Consider the following 20,437-nt stretch of genomic DNA (forward strand, 5'->3'; position numbering starts at 1 on the left):
CTCTTGCATTCTACCCTACCCTTGCATTGCCATTGCCATTGCCATTGCATTGCATTGGCAGTAGTAGTGGTTGCACAGGGTCTCAACTGTAGTGACAAGCGAACTGTAAACTGGAGTAAAAGCAGCAGCTAAACAATGCACACAATGCATGGATGGATGCATGCAGATGCAGGCAGGAAGGAAGGGGGTGAAAGCTAGTATGTAGCTATCCTACACTAGGCCTGGCTAGGAAAGCTGACATGACTACTGGAGTAACTGTGCCAGCTCGGAATGGCCCAAACAGAGACCATGCACAAGCTGCAGCTACCGCACGTTACCGCTAGCTCCCCGGCCGGCTACATGCAGATCGATCAGCATGCTGAATGATGAATGAATGCACATGCATGAATTTGTTGAGCACTGTTCGAGCTCGAAATCGCAGTATAGGGGAATGGAAGGAGACAGCACTACAGCAGAGGCATTCTACCATCAGCTGAGAAAAATTATGAGAGCTCCCATTTTGCTACGGACTACTCTCTCAATCCCTTGTTCCAAAATATGTGCATTTCTAGCTAGCGGCCTTCTTTGGAACAAAGAAATTTTGCTAGTGTTTTTCTCTAATAAATTGAACTAATTCGTACGAAAATTAATCCTGTTACCAGAGCACATATGTTAATTTTGGGGTATTGTTCGATTGATATTGCTTGGAGTTAGATGTTGGAGAAAGTTTTAAATTTTACTACCTTCAACAGCCCGGCTACCACCCGGTAGTTTGACTTAACCGTACCCCGGTCTTGACTACTACTAGGATCTGATTGAACTGAACTAGTATAGTACAGCAAGCACCACGTACTCCAAATGAACGTAACATTGTGAGCAAGTTCTAGTGTTGAACCCAATAAAATTAAAGATGAAAAACAATAACACTGCTAGAAATTAGAAAATCATCAGAGCCTAATAATGTCATACCAGATGGCCCAAATGTATTGTGGCCCATAGAAGTTCTTACCTGGACAGAAGCAGGCCAGCCTAATGGGCCACTTGCAGAAATGGCCTGGATATCAGGCATTCGTGCCAACCCAAGCTGGGAGCGGATGGCGTCGTCAGTCCTCGCATTATTCATTTATGATCAACGCAATAGAGCAAACACTGGCCCTGTTGACAAGTCACAAATTCCACATTAGTTTGACAACAGTTCATGCACTCCAAATAGGAGGACTGAATGCCCAGTTCAAATTAATTTCAAGTTTTCAAGGTGAAAGCAGAAGATCAGATTAACAAAAAAGTGAAGAACACGCCCGAAAAAGCGAAGAACACGTTATGCTGGAGTGGAATGTACTAATTTAAGTCTACAGTAGCAAATCTCGCTACAAATCATGCACTCGCACCTCAGGTATCATTTATATAGTGCCAGAAAAGGATGAAGCTACAAGTTTCCAACTAGTTGTACAAGCATACATTGTGAGGATGAATAGGATGCCCCATCTTTCAGACCTCGCTTGCCTTTGTACATGCACTCTATAAGGCAGACCTCCGAAATCCTGTTACAGCAAGTTGAAAATAGTTAGGTCTCAATTGAACATGTAGGCAGAGGAGATGCTAGTGTGATATCTCACATAAAAAAGCAAATCACTGGCCCAGAGCAGACGTGAGTGTGATCACAAGTCTAGGGTCTAGCTCCAACAATAAACACAGACAGTAGACTAACTCCAGTAAAAACTAAAAACATGCAAGCAGAACAGATAACCTTGCAAATCTTTATGAACCAGGATGCCTAAGTATTTAGTTGTAGAGATAATTACAGAATTAGGATTTTACTATTATTATTGATGAGAGAACCTTACTGTTTGTTACTCTCTGGTGAAGATCAGAAAGGGCCACAGCAATTTTAGCACCAACAAGAGCATTGTTCTTTACAAGCGCAATATCTGAATATGCTAAGGAGAAGTTTCTATTGACACAGGAAACAACAAGAGGGGGAAATCAGATGTTATTCATCTAAACGTTTGAACCTTTTGATTTTTCTCTCATAAAGTCCAACTTGAAAAGATCCAAATGCCAAATTGCATGTTGAAATAGAAATAAATAGCTAATCAATGCTCAAAACTACAGGGAAATACGAAAATTATCGTGGTTCAAAATACAGCAAAGTTTGAAATTAAATTTGTAGGATACTGGCTTCTAGCGAAGATCCTCCAGTTAGTACTTTCACTCTGTCAAGCATGAAGGGAGTGATCGCGTTGCCTATTATATTTTTATCCCTGAAACAACATAGAAAGTCATTAGATATCATTTCTGTTAGTATCACAAATACACAGAAAAGATAAAGTGAGAGAGCAGGAGGTTAGGAATAAGGACAATACTCTGCTTCCTTGAGGGCTTTCTGTATTGCAGACTCTATAGCATTTCCTGAAGCTGCATGTTCCTTGGGAATCGGCACAGCAATCAAAATCCCAGATCCTAGATGTAAATTCTTGTTTGCATCTGTAAAAAATAGATATAAATCAGCAATGCTGATAAACTCTGTGTTACAATAAATTCTTTTTCCAGTTGAGTTATAGTAATTCATAGGATAAAATCAAACTCTATACAATAGTGAACTCCCGATTCGTGTTATGTGCTGCTTTCAGTTCTGAATCTTATGCTGACTCAATTGTAGATTCTAATAGGATATTGGTGTTGAATTTACGTGATTCTGAATTAACATTGGCCAGTAGCTTTCTGTAACCAACAGAGTAAAAAGGTCAAAAGGTATTGGATGTCTGCTGGAGTTCAATCAGTTCGGGTTAATGGATAATGTGCCAACAGTGCATGTCAAACCAATATCGCACAAATGATACAGATATGAATACAGATGGGGTAAATGCGAACTTTAATACTTACATATTATCTTGGCACACTCTTCGGGAGAATCAACGCGACATGGCACCTAAATTAAGCAGACAGGAGCCAGTTAGTACAAACATCCTAACACTGCAGTACAGTGAGACAAAAGATACTGTACCAAGGGCTCATGGCAAAATATATAAAGGAAAGATTCTGGGACCTTCAGATCAACACAATACACAACATTGAAAAATCAACACCCATACTCATTTCCAGCTCTTCTTTTTTATACAGATTCACACCAGATTACAGAAAAGAAAATCTCCTTAAACAAACAAAACAAAAATTAAATATAGCTTATAAACATTTTACATAAGCAAATTATTCTACCTTACATCCGCTGACTTCTGTAAAGAAAGCAGGAAATTCATTGGTTTTGTAAGCAGCAACCGTTACTCCTTGAGTTTCCTGCCAATGCAATCAGTTAACCTATACGATTGAGCACCAAACAACATTGCATTCATTGAAATGCCTAGCCAGAAATACACCAAATTTCAAATATAGCACATTTAACGAGTAAAACCTAAAGAAATAACTTGTCTATACCAAGAAACACCAGAAAATTGTCATGACTTACTTGAAAAGGATGGTCGTAGATTATGGAGAATAAAATGAACAAACGTATGATTCTGGAAAACTATAAACCCTCAGTTGTAGATCTAGCAGTTTTACTTGTCTGGATGGAGTTATCATGGACATGAGAAAACTTTCAGGTTCTGATGCAACAGCATTCTATTTCTTGAGGGAAATATAACAACAAAAAATACATAGGAAGTGAGCTAATTTTCGTGGTAACTAATTTCTGGTTCCTGGTTTCTTACTGTATCAGATCCTGGCTCTGTAATTTGCACAGTGTATCATCCTATCATAGTAACGGTGCAGCTAACAGCATACTTATGGCAGCACATCACTAGGAGTAAAAATAAGCTACCAATTCCGCAGCATTTTTTGCTTTGCTACTAGGTAAACCTTGTTTTGTAATACTTCATATTTAAATTATAATGCTACATTAGTATTCCTATATCAGAGTGGTCTAACAGATATGACTACAGAATTTTGTTGGAGAGCCCCTGAAAACAGCTGCTCCACTCATACTTCATTAACAGAATCCAGAAAATACTGATACACAGTGTGTGAAGTATCCAATGTTCTAACAAGAAAACAATCTACATGAACTGACGGAAGTTCACTTTTAACAGATCAAAGAGCCATTCTTTTGAAGAGTGGGAGTGATAGGTAATACCAAGTACTCAAGTGTCCGTGGTATGTCCAAAATAGATTTCACACCAGCTGAAATAACAGTGACAGGAGTCTTTCCAAGTTCAGTTAAGTCTGAGGAGATGTCCATGGCTGCATCAAACAGTGCAAACTGTTTAATAGGACGTACGTGTGCTTAATCAATTGATGTCTTAATCAAGTATAAACAACAAACTGTCGGTAATGTATTTCAAAGAACGTGTGGATAATGGATATAAATAAATATTTAGCTTCAGGGTTCAAACTGAGTAGATGGTATAACACCATCAGCATCTTAAATTAAGAGTAAAGTGCATAGGCAGTCCTTAAACTTGTAAGGTTGTGTCATCTAGGTCCCCAAACTCTCAAAATGCACATCTAGGTTCCAGAACTTGTCAAAGTGTATCATTTAGGTCCCAAATCGACATAGCCCCTATAGAATCCTATGTGGCGCTGATATGGCATGCCATATGGACGTGATATGTCCTTTTCTTCCTTTTTCCCTTCTTTTTTCTTCGTTTTCTTCTCATTCTTCTTTTTTTTTTCCTTTCTTCTACTCGGGAAAAGAAAAAAAAAGAAGAAAGAAAAAAAAGAGGAGGAGGAGGAAAAGATAAGAAAAGAAGAAAAAGATAAATGGGTTTCATTTGTTAGTCAAAATGATGCCACGTCTTGTCCGTGTGGCATGCCACATCAGTGCCACGTAGGATCCTATAGGGGCTGGAGCGATTTGGGACCTAAATGACACACTATGAAGGGTTCTTGGACTTTGATATGTATTTTGAGAGTTTAGAGACCTAGATGACACACCCCTGCAAGTTTAAGGACCGCCCGTGCACTTTACTCCTAAATTAACTAGAGAATGACAACAGGATGCAGAAAAGCTAAAGAAAACAAACTATATTACAAAAAATCAAGAGGCATAGACAAACTAGATTACAAAAAATCAAGAGGCATATTAAATTTCTGCTAAGTTTTCAACACATGAAGAAACACAAACTGATCGAAATGGTATAAATCAACAAAAAATTACATCGTCTAGATATAATAAACATGTCATTTCACTTGCCCTCTTTTAGAGCTATTAAGCCACATGACCTCTATCAGGCATGAGCTGCTATAATCCACATTTAGACCCATGGTAATAGTAAACGATATTAAAATGGAAGGCTATAGCATCCATTCATAACTCAGAAAAACTGATTGAAGCATCAACTGTAAAATGTGCCGATAGCAAGGGACTCCTTACACGATTGGAAGGAGGAAGGTACTTACTCTGTTCACCATTTCTATGAACACCTCCAATCCCTCCAGTTACGAAAATTGGTATGCCAACCTGAATTTGAGAGCAACTTTAGTTTGATATAGAGATGAATGATTGGCACCAACTACATGTAACAAAGATGAACAAGAAAAAGGCTATCAAATCAAGGAAAGATAAATTAACAGTAACAAGAGCAGTAAGATGTTTTTGGCTCTGACCTTATGAGCGAAAAACATAGTGGCAGAAACTGTTGTTGCACCATTACCACCAGAGGCCACCTTTCAATCAGTAAAACTCGTTACAGGAAGCAATAAGACGATAAACATATATCAACTGTAAAGTTTTAGTGCAGATATAACTGAACACATTGGAAAACATTCTGAACGACCAATTTCTAGTGTGCAAGGTACTCACAACATGTGCAATATCCCTTCTAGCCGTCTTCTGAAACTGTCTTCCACTTACAGCCAAGCTCTTCAATTGCTCGCCGCTAAGGCCTATCACATTACGAAAATTATCCGGTGTTAATTGGAGAATAATTCATAGTAGCTAGCAACTACGGATCACGCCTCCAGCACTTGAACAGTTGAACATGTATCTGATCTCCGAGTCACAGGAAAAATCACAGGACTCACCAACATGTGGCACGCCGTTCAGAATGGCTATGGTGGCAGGAACCGCCCCGTTCTCCCTCACGACGGCCTCCACCTCCATGGCGGTCTGGAGATTCTTCGGGTAGGGCATACCTGGGATGGGAAGAAAGCCAAACGCGTCCCCCAGCCGCGGGCGCACATCGCCGGAGTGAGCCATGTAATCCGGGAGGGAGACGGGGTGGGGAGGAGGCGGCGAGGCGCGAGCTTACCGTGGCAGATGATGGTGGACTCGAGGGCGACGACCGCGCCGCCGCGCGCCAGCGCCGCTTCCACCTCCGGCGACACCGCCACCCCCATCGGCCCCGTGCTCGACGACGACGACGACGGCGACATCCCACGGCGGCGACGGCTCTCCTCCCTTTCTGACTTCTCTGATGAGTACGCTTCCACTTCCAGTCTCTTTTTGGGCTATACTAGGCTGCGGCCGACGAGGAGTATTCGGCCCATGAATAGTGGTCGCAAAGCACTCGGCCCACCTGAATGAGGGCCCATGGGCTTGGTTGGCCCCGCACGTCAGTGACACGTTCTGGGGTTCTAACTTCTCGTGCAATCCTGCCCTTTTCAGGGTCAAAACAGCAGCGAAAAATGTTCGAGAAAAAAAAACATGTTTGTACGGGGACGGAGTTTTTTGGATAATGGATATGAAACCCGGTGTTTGCTTCAAGTGAAGCTACAAATTTTTAACTCAGAACCTAACCATAACAGAAATAAACAATGGCACAACTTTAAGTTTATCAATTTTGCTATATATTTGTCGACAAATTTTCTTCTAAAAATTTAACAAATATAACTACAGTATAATCATAGTGTAATTATACTATAACTCGTATGTAATTACATTATAACTTGTATGCAACTTGCATATAACTTTCACATAATTTTGAACCGTTATATTTGTTTCAAGATTCGTACAAGTGAAGAAGGAAAAAAGTCACTGCATGCACATATGTGAGATGATTCGTTTCCAGACCTCCATTTCACCAAAATAGTATGTTACGGAGAGATTTTTGAAAGTTACGTGTAAGTTATAGTTTAATTATATCATGATTATACTATAATTATATTTGTTAAATTTTAAAAAGAAAATTTGTGAAGAAATGTACAGGTGATCCAACAAAATACAGCGAAAGGCAGTGGCGGCAAGTGCCATACTGCCATGTCGTCTCATCACCGGATAAGCCACGCCGATCTCTCCTATCCTCTCGCCGACACAAAAAACCACACAAGAAAACGCGCGCCAACCACCGCATCTTCCCCTCCCCCCGGCCTCTCCGACGTCGACCATGGCCATGCTCCTAGCCTCCCTCCTCTCCCCTTCCCCTCTTCCCACCACCACCACCTCTTCCACGTCGCCGAGGGCTGTCAGGCTCGCGCCGGCGAAGCCGCTCGCCGCCACTCTCGCAGCGGTGGCCGCGGCGGGGCTCCTGGCGCTGTCCCCGGCCACGGCGGCGGCGGCGGCGGCCGGGGAGGCGGAGTTCAAGGTGTACTACGGCACGGCGGCGAGCGCGGCGAACTACGGCGGGTACGGCGGGAACGCGAGCAAGAAGGACGCGGCGGAGTACGTGTACGAGGTGCCGGAGGGGTGGAAGGAGCGGCTGGTGTCCAAGGTGGAGAAGGGCACCAACGGCACGGACAGCGAGTTCTTCAACCCGCGGAAGCGGTCGGAGCGGGAGTACCTCACGTTCCTCGCCGGGTTCCGGGCGCTGGCGCCGGTGGGCGCCGTGCTCGACAACCTCGCGCTCTCCGACGTCGGGCTCCAGGACCAGATCGCGTCGGCGGACGGCGTGCTGTCGACGGAGCGGAGGGACGGCGGCGGGCAGCTCTACTACGAGTACGAGATCGCCGGCGCCGGCGCGCACAGCCTCATCTCCGTGACGTGCGCGCGGAACAAGCTGTACGCGCACTTCGTGACGGCGCCCAACCCGGAGTGGAGCCGCGACGAGGCCGTCCTCCGCCGGCTGCACCAGTCGTTCAAGACCGTCGACCCCGCCGGCCCGCCGCCGGCTAGCTCCTAGTCCTAGCTAGCCATTGTTCGCCGCCGCCGGCCGGCCGGAGTCCACGACTTGTCTCGATCGAGTGGAGAGCTAGCAGCTGGGCGAAACAATTTCTAGTAGCTTTGCTGCCCGAGATGTAATTAAAGCAGTTTTGTATAAATTATGGATCTACTATACGCGTAATCAAACATTGTCCTGTAAATTATTTTCGTCCGTATAGTATATACTCCCTCTATTTTCAGTTTATAAGATGTTTTGACTTTTTATTAAAGTTAAACTGCTTTAATTTTAATAAGTGATCAAGTTTGAACTCCCTCACTCCTAGAGAGTGTGGTGCGTGGAGGGGAGGGAGACCGGAGCCCCGGCCGCGGCTGGCTCCTTCCTCACCGCCACCCTAGAGGAAGGCACCGTATTCGTAAAGGTGAGGGAACTCCTGGCCCGACGCCGCCTAGGCGTTGAGGTCCAGCGTGTCAACGCTGGCGCGGGGAACGGATTCGTGGGAAGGGCTAGACGCCGACAGCTGCGAGGGCCAAATGTTGCCGGCTACGGACGAAATGGGATCTTGGGAGAAGAAATCGAAGCCATTGGGGTCCATCTTCCGGCGGATCCGGTGCACGGCGATGTGTGGACGGCGGATCCGGTGGCCGGCAATGCGGGTGGGGTGAGGCGCCGGCATGGATGGCCAGCGGCGGATCTAAAGGAAGGAGCGGCGCGGGTGAAGAGGAGGGGGCAGCGCGGGTGGGGCCGGGTGGCGGCACGAGCAAAGGCCGGCGACGATAGATCGAGGTGGCTCTAGGGTTCTGGAGAGCGAGCGAGGGCGAGAGCGAGGCACGACGAGTGCGGGTGGCTGCAATGGGATCCAGAGCAAGTGAGAGATAATGGGAATCGGTAGGCCCATACCAAATAGCCCTAATTAGCACCCCTTGAGAGTGATAATTTTTTGGGGTGAGCTATTTACAAATAGCCCTAAAATAGCCCTCCTGTTTAGCTCCCCTTGAGCTATTTTGTGGCTAAAAGGGGTTAGGGGTGGGCTAAAAAATATCCCATAGATCCAAACATAGCCTAGATCTCTTTGTTTTTGCCGCGAGAAATCAACATGTCAGTTGACGCGTGTATTATGTTATTAATATTTACTAATATTGTTATGTTACTTCCCTCCTAAGAAAATATTTTAGGGTTTCTTAACGGTCTGTGTAGCCAATATATTGTATAGTATTATTAGCCTTTTAGCATGAAAATATTTTAGATGAATAAATTTGAATAAAGGTTCCTATCAACATAATCAAATAAAAATGTATTACTACTACTAAATTACGTGTTTCAAGGAAGACTATGCGCGGTTGCTCGATTTTGTGTCATTTTTGTTTCTTGCCAACTACTCCCTCCGTTACGTCGGGACAGTCTTCGAGATACTATTTTGACCAACAATATCTATAAGACTAATATGTTTTAAATAAAGATAGTTTCCATATTATAATAGTTCATTTTTACATGATTAATCTTTTAAATTTTTTTTGCTATTAATAGTCAAAATTTAAAAGTTTGACTTCGCACTATTCTAAAAATGCTTATATTTTTAAACGAAGGGAGTATTATTCTACGTTGCTATATTTGTTTTCTTTGATTATTCATTGCATTGGTTATAAGTCTCAACGGAATTAGCGTACCATTTATAGGTGTCACCTCAATTAGCACAGTGGTTTCAACCTTCCAAGTGCCACCTAGAATTAACATAGATTCTAGGTGTTATCTGAATAAGCGGACAAGTTCTAACATTTTAGATATCACCCAAAATAAGCGTACCAATATAGGTGTCATTCGAATTAGCGCATCAGTTCAGGTGTCACTCAAACTAGCGTACGAGGCTAGGTGTCACCCGATCTAGCATACCAATTCTAGACTTCCAGTCTTTACAAGTGTCACATTAATCAGCGCATCAGTTCCAGTCGTCGCCTAAATTAGCGTATCAGTTCCAGTTGTCACCTCGAATCACCACATCGGTTACAAGTGTCGCTCCACATTGCCGCATCAGAGACAGGTGTCAGCGGAGGTGGTGGTTGCCTTCTACACGTATACACCGCGTCAAATACGCGTACAATAACTCTGCTCTTATCTTTATAATTTCTTTAATTAATTAATTAATTAACATATATATCCCTTTTTACTGGGCTTTTGCAGCCAACCCTGCTCTCCCAAATCACGGTAAAAAGGTCGTTTAGAATTCCAAACACGGTGTAAAAAAGCGCAGTTGAATCATCAATTCTGTGATGGCAAAACCACCTACCTGGCGCCTATAAACGCAAAAAACCCAATAAATCTCGCCCTCGTTGCCTCCCCTCCCTGCCTACCCCCATCTCCACCTCCGCCTCCACGCGTCGCCGCCGCCGCCGCCGCCGCCGTCCGGGCAGTCGACCGCTGCGGCGCCGTCGGAGCTCCCCGGGCCCCGTGGATGAGAGCGGCGCGGATAAGGTCGCCGCGGGCCCGCTTCGTCTGCACCCGTCTCGGCCCCGGGACCCCACTGGGCTGGATCTAGGTTTGGCGAGGGGGGTTCTGGAAGCCTCCGCCGCGATGGAGGCGGAGGATGCCGCCGGCGGCGGCGGCGACGGAGGCCGGTACTTCAAGGCCGACCTCACCGGCGCCGGTGTCGTCCAGCTCAGCGAGCGCGTGCGGGAGAAGCTGCGGGAGTTCGTGGACGACTACACCAACAACACCCTCGTGGTACGACGCCGCCGCCACCGTTCTCTTCCCTTCCCTTCCCTTCCCTCCTCTCGCGCATCGTTGGCGCTCCGCTCGGTGTGCGGGCAGTGTAGTGACGCCGTTCGTTTGTGGTTTGGATTATATGCTTGCAACTTCGGGATTTTAGTATAGTTTTGAGCGCCTTTTGTAGTGGTATGCCGCGGTTTGTGTGAGATATATGCCTGTGCGGAGGAGCTAAAATTTTGCTAAACTTTCATGTAACCTAGCCCGAATTATGCCGCTGCGCGCTGTGTTTAATGTTTGGTCCTCTGCTGTTAGTGTAATCACTCATAATTGCCGTAAGATCCCGTCTTCTTTAAATATGTTGGGTGTGTTCGCTTCCTGGAGGTTTGGTTGGGTTGGAACGAAATGTTGTTTATTTGCTCTAATGTAGTTGGGTTGGAACGGAATGTTTTTTATTTGCTCTAATGTAGTGCCCCTGTATACTGCTGTGCTTCGTTTAATTGAATCCAGTCGGTCTAATGGTGCCAGAAGCACTAGAATATTGTGTAGTTACCTGAAACATGTCCCAAAAAAAATATTCTAAAATGGGAGCATAATGTACTGCCGCTCCATTGCCTTTCTTAGGAGATTCTTTTCGCGAGGTGATCACTGATTAGATGCTAGGAGCCTAGAAATTCTTAAAGTTCCTTTTTTATTTTTGCCATGTATGGATGGATATTTTGGTCTAATCTAGTTAAGTTTATTTATTTAATACTAGGTTAGGAGATCGATATCTCCTTTCAAGAACATGATCATGCAGCGTAGCAACAAAGATTACATTATCTCATACTTGACTTGTGATTAGTCAAGTTCCCATGGGTGCTTTCCATTTTAGTTCTTATTAACACGCCATTTATTTTCTATTTCCCTTTCCCCATCCATCACCAAATTTTCTTAACCAGATTTGCTATTTTGACCTCATCTTCTTAGGCACAACACTTTACTATCCAAAGGTGACCAAACTGTGATAAGATTGCTGCATCTCCTCATTGTGGTTATAGCATTTATGCAGGAATCTGCTGCTAGGTTTTCCTCTACCTTTAATTAATGACACCATTTTTAATCATCGTGGGTAGAATTGACATATTCTGTCTGAGGAAGCATCCTGCAATGGCATGGAATACATTGCTTTCAGCACATTGTATTGCCTTGAATTCATTTTATTCATTTTCTTACACACTAGAATGCTAAATACCATCCTTTACCTTTTCTATGTTACACTGAAATGCTCCTAGAGAAAGCAATAAGTGTACCTCTGTTGTTGTTTTAAGTGCAGGAGTACGTCATTTTGTTGCTCGAAGGTGGAAAGCGCAAAGATGAGGCCATCAAGGAGCTTGATGTATTTCTGGGAAAGGATAGTCGCGCCTTTATTTCCTGGTTAGTTCACATGTCATATAGATTGAATTCTTAATTTTTTGGCATCAACTATGTTGTTAAGCCAACCTTTAATATATTTTTGCATTTGTGCACAGCGTTCTCTATACTTTTGAACTAATGCATGCCTAGCAATTTACTCCTAGACTATGCAATTTACTCCTTTGGTACTTAGGCAAATTGATGTTTTGCATACATTTAACCATCAAAAGCATTTATAACATCTGGTTAGAGGGGCGTATGAAAATGTGCCACATCCCATGGAGTATAATTTTCCTGCTAAAAGTAACCCTGCAGCATGGCTAGGCGCATCCATCCACATAAGCAAAGACATCCATGCCGATATGGTTGGGCTGCTGCATGACCCAACTAAATCACATTATGGGTTTAGGCCACGCTCTTTTTTAGAGGATGAATTTAGCTGAGTAGCTGCACGCAAAATGAGAAATGTGATTAGTATATGATTAATTGTGTATTGATTATAAAAAATTGAAAAATAAATTTATTTCATTTTTGAAAGCACGTTCTATATAGAATTTTTGAAAGCACACTATTTAGCAGTTTGAAAAGCGTGCTAATGGGAACGAGGCGTAGATAAGCTCAAATAGCACTTTAGAAAAGGCCCTTAGATAAACTTGTTTGGAAGTACATGGATCAAGATCAACCATCTGCAAGTTCAAGAACTTGCCATGTAACTCACTCTTTAATCAAATCGCAAATCATTTGTGACTGAGCATTGGAAAAGAATTAAAAAAAATGTTTTTGATCTTTGCATTGGTTTTTTAAATAAATTTTGCTACTTTACCATTTGTGTGAAGTGGAGAGGTTGACTGTAGTAAAAACGAAAAACACTTTTTACCTGGATTATTTCTGTATATAATTTGCAAGGACTACAATATATTATAATTACTTGTTAAACCTGAAACTGGTTTGTATCTACTGATTAATTTAGCCTTTGTCATTTGCCCATACAAGCAGTTCAGGTTACAGAGACTGTTTCTTGCCTGAATCCATCATTTCTTGTGCATACTTCTCATACCACTTCAACAAAATATCCAGTCCAGAATAAACAATCCTTGCTTATTTACATGCATATTACTTTATCAAGTGTAACTGAATACCATGTCTTTCATGTAGGTTGTGGGATCATTTATCTGTAAATTTGCACCTTTATGTGCAAACACAAGAACAACTGCAGGTGGATAATAAGGATGACGAAGCCCCAAATGAACTACCTGGAGAACAGAAATCGTCAGAGTTGCAGTTGAGAAGCAAAGATCAAACTCATCCTGAGCGTGCAAGTGAACCCAGTACAACCAGAAGTCGGACTAAAAGGGATTGGAAAGGAATTGGTCGGGAGGGTAATGAAAACTTTCCACTTAGAAGTGTACTGAAGGATATTTTGCATGGTGAGGAGAAAAGGTCGCAAAAGGTTAATGAAATACGACATCCCCCATCGTCTAATCAACGGAATGGCAGAAAGCGTGACAGGGATGACGAACCGCAACAAATAAAGGTATGTGATGTGATAATAGGAGATGCATAATGCTTGTGTTAACCAAATGGATTGACTGAAACACTCTGCTGTCTTGCATACTTTTTTAATGATTCACTTTTTCATTAACTTGCTTTGTGTTGCAGCTAAACATTTAATTGTTTATACTTCTCTAAATTGTGCAATGGAAGATTCCTTTTAACACACTAAATATGAACTTTTATAGCATCAGCACAGGATTATAAGAGGATAGTATCATGTTAGTTGTTAAAATGAAGGTGCACTGCGATTTTCCACATTCCCTATTTGAACTATACACTACATTGCAACAAACGTTCTTTGCAACTGATGAATTAACAATTTTTCATCTCATGAATATGCATATGTGGGCTCTAGCTGTTTGTATTTTCTGCAATACTTCGCAATTAGAATGAACAACTAGCTGATCTAGTTATTTTTTCATGTTTCTAAGTGTTGGGGAAATCACCAAATAGCCAATACAGTCTGTGTGTACTATCTACCTGAAATATTGTTGGTTTTCTGCTCTAAAATTTTCATAAGGGAATGTTAGACTGCAGTTTAGTTCAGCCCCTCAATTTTCGGTACGACTGGAAGCATTCATTCTTAATGTCTCTACTGGAGACAATGTTTTCTTTAGCCTTTCATTTTCATTGTTTAAAATTAATTATGCAAAATTCAAAACATGTCATTTACCAACAATTCTTTTCTTTATTGCCAGAGAGACTTGCCTTTGCGCCGTGACGTTGGTGCCTCGTGCCGTCTTCTAAAGTTTGCTGTTCGAGATGCTGTGAAAGCTGTACAGCAAACCAGCAGCTCTACGGAACCATCTTCTAAGCGCCTACGTTCTGTGGTTTCCACATCATCTGCAGACAGCCTGCATGGTAAAAGAATAGAAACATCTACAGAGGGCCACCTGTATGACAAAAAGCCAGAAAGAACTAGGCAAATTCTTCAAGTACCTGGAGCTGCTTTAGCTCTCAGAGCTGCCGCAGAGGCTGCTGCAGATTCTACCAAAGTTAGATCTACTGGAAGCGTGTTTAGTCGATTAGGCCAAGGGAATGCTGTGAATCAGACACCCCGTTCTCGTGAACAGCAGAGAGATTACGAAGATTTCAAACCAGCTACAACTGCAGATGATCATGATTCTGATCGATACGATAATGATGATGAGATATCCGGAGACATAACATTAGAAGATGGGGAAGCTGAAATGAATGTTGATTCTACATCTGATGATGATGTTAGCAGAGATGATGGAATCACTAGATATGGAAGTTCCGATTCACAAGTAGCTGCTTACCCTTCAGTTGTGGAGAAGAAAGATGTTTTCGTGAAATGCAGTGTTGAACCAGAGACCAGTACAATGAGGCATTCAAACTTGATTAAGGAGGAGCAACCAGGTTCTTCGTCAGTAATAAGTATGAGCAAAACTGTGGTTGTCCCAGTTAATGCCAACAATCTGGAACCTTCCAATTATGAAACACCAAAAGATGTTCATGTTGTAGAGAAAATGGACATTACACCCATGAATGCTACTGTTACCTCTCTGACTAGTAATATCAAAGTAAGTAGCTTCATATTTTAAACCAATCAAATTTTATTAGTAACTGCTTAGTAACTGCACTATGTTTACCATTTCTGCATACCCACTCTGATTATTTTGCTTAAAGTTTTACTTCTATTTTTAAAAAAGTATCATCTAAGCAAGTATATTGGATATTTGCATGTGATAACTATCGCTGATTTCCCATTTGACTGGAATAGAGGAGAAGCAAGGCTGACAGATCGTCGAGTGAAAACACATTATTAAATGATTTGTCACTACTTTCCTCTATTGGATTGAACTGGGTTGGTTAGTGGTTTGCAGGATTAGTTTATTGTGCTTTTATCTCTTCATGGCCAGCTGAAAAGGCCGATGCAGATTGGTTCATATCAATTATGCTTGGAATGAGAAACCTATAGCTACTTCACTTGCATGTTCCATTGATTCAGACTACTTACTGTATTAGCTTGCTTCTATATTTTGTTAATACACAGGAAATATTTTACATTCTTTAGCTGTTACTTATGCCTAATTACTGAGTAATTGTTTGTTCCATTTGCTCACATTCCTTGTATTTAGCTCCAATGCTTTAAAATTATTTAGGAATCTTCAGGTAGATTTTATCTGACTGTTGAGAAAACTACTCAGGAACTAGCTCATGGAGAAGTCCAAAAGGATTCACAGCGATCTGCAATTGCATCATCTGGTATGTGACATAACTCAAAATCATTTTAGCATTTAAAATTGTTTAATTCAAAAGTCAAAGCATAATGCTGAACTAGCACTCTGATGTAAATTCCCATCAGAAACAATCATCAGTACGGAATGTTTCACCTTATCTCACTATTGTTTATTGCACAATATAATATATCTGTCCTTCCTTGCAGTTACGAGTTCATATAGCACTGCACACCCAACTGAGGACGCAGACTCTAGAACCCTCTATGTTAGCAATGTTGGTATCTATGTCTTCTCATCACACATGGTTTCTTGTCCTATATTCTTATACCTTTGTCAATTTTATTTGAAGGTTCATTTTGGTGCCACCAAGGACGCGCTATCTCGCCATTTCAACAAGTTTGGTGCGGTGCTCAAAGTAGTTATTGTTACTAATGCAGCAACAGGGCAGCCAACAGGGTACTCTTTCATATGCTAATTTTGCTGAGAAGATTTTTTTTTGCTGTTTTTTTTATCTTATATACGTAAATGCCATGCAATATCATGGTGGTTTTTGAGATGTTGAGTGATGGAACATGTCTAGTGCAAATCAGCCATTAGGTGCTGTTGTGCTTATATCTTCAACTTTGAAGTCAACTTCACATGGTCTAAAAAACTTGAGTTATATCTCTCTTCATTTAACATGAAACTTAAACTTCAGATGCAACTAGGAACAACCTTATATCTGTACCATCAGTAGAGCTTGGACTGATTTCATATGGTGTTAAATCTCACCCAGGAGTACCTTTGGCTTGGTATTCAAATCAAAAGGTTTTTACATGTAGAACTCACAGATTGGTGATAGCAGTTTATATGTCATATATCTCCATAGGAAAAATTGTGAATACTACATCCGGCCCAAAAAATAAGCTTCTGGCTTTAATCGTTTTATGCAAACTGAGGAAAATATTTTGAGTAAATATAAATGGCATCGCAGGCATTAAACTTGCGTCGTGTTTCATTAGATTTATGATATTTAGAACTCAATACTTATGCAATTTTCTTATCATTGCTCGAAAACTATGTTGCTCTGGTCATAACTGAGTGAATTACTCTTGCAAGTTTAAGAATCTAAATGCCATGCTTTCAACACATAAGTTTAACATCCTTGCAAGTTAATGAAGTAGGCTACAATAAATTAGCTATACTTAAAATCTGAAGTCGGCCATTCTCATCTCCTAAATATAACTCATGCCTTTTTTTTATCCGATACAGATCTGCCTACGTAGAATTTTTACATAAAGAATCAGCTGAACGGGCTCTTTCATTGAATGGAACATCATTCATGGCACGCATCCTCAAGGTACTATGGTCAATGACCAAGCTTTGTCCTTTTACTTTCTACTCCCTCCATCCCAAAATATTGTAACCTGGTACTGGATTATTGGACACAACTTAGAACTACAAATCTGGATAGAGCCCATGTCCAGATTCGTAATACTAGGTTGTGTCTAATCTAGTACTTAGGTAGCTATATTTTGGGACGGAGGGAGTATCTCTCTCTACTGAAAGGGGAGTTTGAATATAGAGCACAATCCTCCTAACCAAATTCAGAGCTCATCCACCTTATGTTTCTGAATTAGTATTCCGTGAAACTGTTGCACGAAAGGAACTTGCTATCACTCTATTGCTTTACTGGTTGATATATTGGGTTGCCTTGGAGCTGGTGATATTTCATTTGTTTTTCCCTTGTACAGGTTGTCAGGCGAAGTTCTCATGAAGCTGCACATTTTTATGGTTGGCCTGGTGGTGGGCGAACATCAATGTATGCCAGGCATGGTAGAATGGCATACCCAAGGGGTGGCCTCCCTGGTAGCACCTTCAGAGGGCGTGCTCCAATGATAGCTGGTGCTAGAAGTTTACAATGGAAACGGGAGCCTTCAGTTACTGATTCAAATACAGGTGCAACCGTGGCACTGCCTTCTGCTGAACAGGTGCTTCCTCCTGCCACATAGGGGAGATGAATTATAGTTTATATGATGAGAACCAAATTGGTGCCTAGCCCATCATACAGCATATTAGAATCAGCATAATAAGCTTGGAAGATGGTTTATGGAAAAAAATGCTGCTTTGTAAAAAAGGCTAAAAGCAGGAAAATACAAAAAAAGAGAAGAAAATAAGAAAAGGGGAAGGAGTTTGGAGCCAGAATTTGATAAACCACCATGCTGATACTTGGAGGTGGTTGTATTGGAGATCAATGAACTGTCGTCACATTGAGCAAACAGTTTTCTTCAGTCATCTGAAAGGACTTGCTGAGATTTGAAATAACTTCCATGGATGAGGATCAATTGTCAAATAGAGCATTTGAGGGCTAGTTTTTGGACATGGCATTTAGTCGGTAGTCTGGGCTCTTCATCATTGTAAGCTCCGACTGTACAGCAGTCTATCTATTTGTACTCTTCTTAGAACCAGTCCCTTTCCCAACAAAAAAAAACAGAAAAAAAGAAAAGGAAAAACATCTCTCTTTGTTTCTTTTTTGTTTTTTTATTGAACATAGTTCTGTTTTATACTTTTATTCCTTAATGTATTGATATAATTTTTTAGTTAGACTTTAGTTTCTGTGTTGAACTTTGCATTACTTAGAACAATCTGTCCTATGCATAAAGAAATTGATCGAGCTAGTTTTATTCAAGCATTCATTATGGAAGATGGCCCCTGGCAACCTGGTAGCACAAGTATATTAAATTTAGAGCTGTCCAGTTTTATCCCTGGTTATGTCGAGTAGTATGTTCGATCTAGTTTATGAATGCTTCAGCCCTCAACTCACCCACTTGCAAACTACTCCACATAGTTTTTGTGATATTGATGAATGGCATGTCGATTTTATTGCTTTTTTCACATGAACAGTGTACTACCTACCCTTCATTTCATGTTATAAGACTTTCTAGCATTGCTCACATAAATATAGAGGTTAATGAATATATGTATGTGTATATATATATGTATATGTATATGTGTATATGTGTGTGTATATATATATATATATATATATATATATTCATTAACATATATATAAATGTGGGCAATATTAGAAAGTCTTATATAATATGAAACGAAATACTATCGATTGGAGTATTTTGGTTCGATCTATGTTGTGAATGCAGCGGGGAAGGAGGATTGCATGAGATCTAATGCTACTGCGCATACATGTAGTCATTTACTCCCTCATTCCCTAAATATTTAACGCTGTTAACTTTTTTAAATATGTTTGACCGCTCGTCTTATTTAAAAATTTGTGTGAAATATGTAAAACTATATGTATACATAAAGGTATATTTAATAATGAATCAAATGATAAGAAAAGAATTAATAATTACTTAAATTTTTTGAATAAGACGAACGGTTAAAAATATTTAAAAAAATCAACGGCGTTAAACATTTAGAAACATACGGAGTCCCTACTTTGGAACTCGTCGGCTTCCTAAAGTCTCTTTTTGGTGATACGAGCATATCTATCCTAGAATGCAGCACTGCAAATTTGCGATGCTTTGCCAGTTGCCAAATTGCCACCCATTGTCGTTCATGCGATCAGCCACTTATTTACACAGGAGAGGAGAAGGCGATCTCCACAAAATCTCTGTGTGGAAAGGCGAAGCTCGCTGCGACGCGGGCACGTGAAGAAGGCAACAGCGTATCAATCGATTGTGCAATGCCTCGAGTCATTGGCGTGACGCTGCTGCTCTGCTGCACCACGGCACCAGCTAGTGGCTTTCCTACGCAGCACAGCGTCACCGTGCTGTCATTCACGAGAGGATATTAAATTACGGGTTTAGGGTTGGTGTTAGGGGACCTTAGGCTCCATGGGCAACCTAAACTAATCCAATGGCGTCATTAGCGATAATCCATGTACACGATGTCATTTATTTTTCTATTACACGGTAGACGCACACCATTACATACGCAACAGCGTAACGCCATACTCACCTACACAACAGCTAATACACATTTAAAGAGACGAAAACTAACAGGCATATTTCTAATCTCAGCTATATTTCTGTTAAAAGTTCACTTACATTAAGTGCGTAAAATTTATAGACATCAGGAATTAAATCTTAGTGAATGAAGTTACGCGTCCTCAACTCCACACCACATCGCACCAATTTCTTTTCCCAATACATACTCACTCCATACTTATAAAGGAAGTCGTTTAGGACAATATTTAAGTCAAACATTGGAAATAAAAATCATGAATAACTCTCAAGCTGTTGAGTTTGAAAATATAAAAATTATATGAATAGATTTGTCTTGAAAAATAATTTCATAAAAGTATACATATATCATTTTTTAATAAATATTTTTATAGAAATAAGAAGTCAAAAATGTGATTTGGAGACCGTATCGCTGTCCTAAACGACTTTCTTTATGAGTACGGAGGGAGTATATAATTTCTCTCTTTCTCATACACACTTACATACGGCATAACATTATAGTATACGTGGGCAGTTCACCCAATCCTGGCTCCCAGCAATTAATTAAGGTCATAACCATTGATTAGTAGGGGGGAGGAAAACACTAAACACCTACTAACCTAGTGGGATC

General features: G+C 41.2%; 3 protein-coding genes across 3 annotated transcripts; 2 read left to right on the plus strand and 1 right to left on the minus strand.

The window, feature by feature from the left end:
* Window positions 1-1,265: 1,265 nt before the first annotated feature.
* Window positions 1,266-6,400, minus strand: LOC127782891 (pseudouridine-5'-phosphate glycosidase). The gene is made up of 12 exons (XM_052310169.1): window positions 6,225-6,400; window positions 5,998-6,108; window positions 5,777-5,859; window positions 5,581-5,640; window positions 5,374-5,434; window positions 4,109-4,215; window positions 3,196-3,273; window positions 2,863-2,908; window positions 2,343-2,463; window positions 2,155-2,240; window positions 1,824-1,907; window positions 1,266-1,520 (listed from the first exon to the last, which is right to left on the minus strand). Exons 1-12 carry the CDS (start codon window positions 6,346-6,348, stop codon window positions 1,498-1,500), a joined length of 984 nt encoding a protein of 327 aa, XP_052166129.1. The 5' UTR covers window positions 6,349-6,400; the 3' UTR covers window positions 1,266-1,497.
* Window positions 6,401-7,191: 791 nt separating this feature from the next.
* Window positions 7,192-8,258, plus strand: LOC127782892 (thylakoid lumenal 19 kDa protein, chloroplastic). The gene has a single exon (XM_052310170.1). It carries the CDS (start codon window positions 7,299-7,301, stop codon window positions 8,028-8,030), a length of 732 nt encoding a protein of 243 aa, XP_052166130.1. The 5' UTR covers window positions 7,192-7,298; the 3' UTR covers window positions 8,031-8,258.
* A 2,074-nt stretch (window positions 8,259-10,332) lies between these two features.
* LOC127782024 (uncharacterized) lies at window positions 10,333-18,445 on the plus strand. Its single transcript, XM_052309098.1, has 9 exons — window positions 10,333-10,727; window positions 12,025-12,125; window positions 13,260-13,638; window positions 14,357-15,202; window positions 15,830-15,887; window positions 16,069-16,136; window positions 16,212-16,318; window positions 17,114-17,201; window positions 17,596-18,445. Exons 1-9 carry the CDS (start codon window positions 10,578-10,580, stop codon window positions 17,851-17,853), a joined length of 2,055 nt encoding a protein of 684 aa, XP_052165058.1. The 5' UTR covers window positions 10,333-10,577; the 3' UTR covers window positions 17,854-18,445.
* The last annotated feature ends 1,992 nt before the right edge of the window (window positions 18,446-20,437 follow it).

Source organism: Oryza glaberrima, chromosome 8 (assembly GCF_000147395.1).
Source record: "Oryza glaberrima chromosome 8, OglaRS2, whole genome shotgun sequence".
Taxonomy (NCBI): Eukaryota; Viridiplantae; Streptophyta; class Magnoliopsida; order Poales; family Poaceae; genus Oryza; species Oryza glaberrima.

Coding starts and splice junctions, on each gene's coding strand:
- LOC127782891 (XM_052310169.1), bottom strand. CDS start 6,348: ATGTCGCCGTCGTCGTCGTCGTCGAGCACGGGGCCGATGGGGGTGGCG. Junction 5,641..5,776: donor GAAGGGATATTGCACATGTT/GTGAGTACCTTG, acceptor ACTGATTGAAAG/GTGGCCTCTGGTGGTAATGG. Junction 2,241..2,342: donor AAAGCCCTCAAGGAAGCAGA/GTATTGTCCTTA, acceptor ATGTTGTTTCAG/GGATAAAAATATAATAGGCA.
- LOC127782892 (XM_052310170.1), top strand. CDS start 7,299: ATGGCCATGCTCCTAGCCTCCCTCCTCTCCCCTTCCCCTCTTCCCACC.
- LOC127782024 (XM_052309098.1), top strand. CDS start 10,578: ATGGAGGCGGAGGATGCCGCCGGCGGCGGCGGCGACGGAGGCCGGTAC. Junction 13,639..14,356: donor ACGAACCGCAACAAATAAAG/GTATGTGATGTG, acceptor CTTTATTGCCAG/AGAGACTTGCCTTTGCGCCG. Junction 16,319..17,113: donor GCAACAGGGCAGCCAACAGG/GTACTCTTTCAT, acceptor TATCCGATACAG/ATCTGCCTACGTAGAATTTT.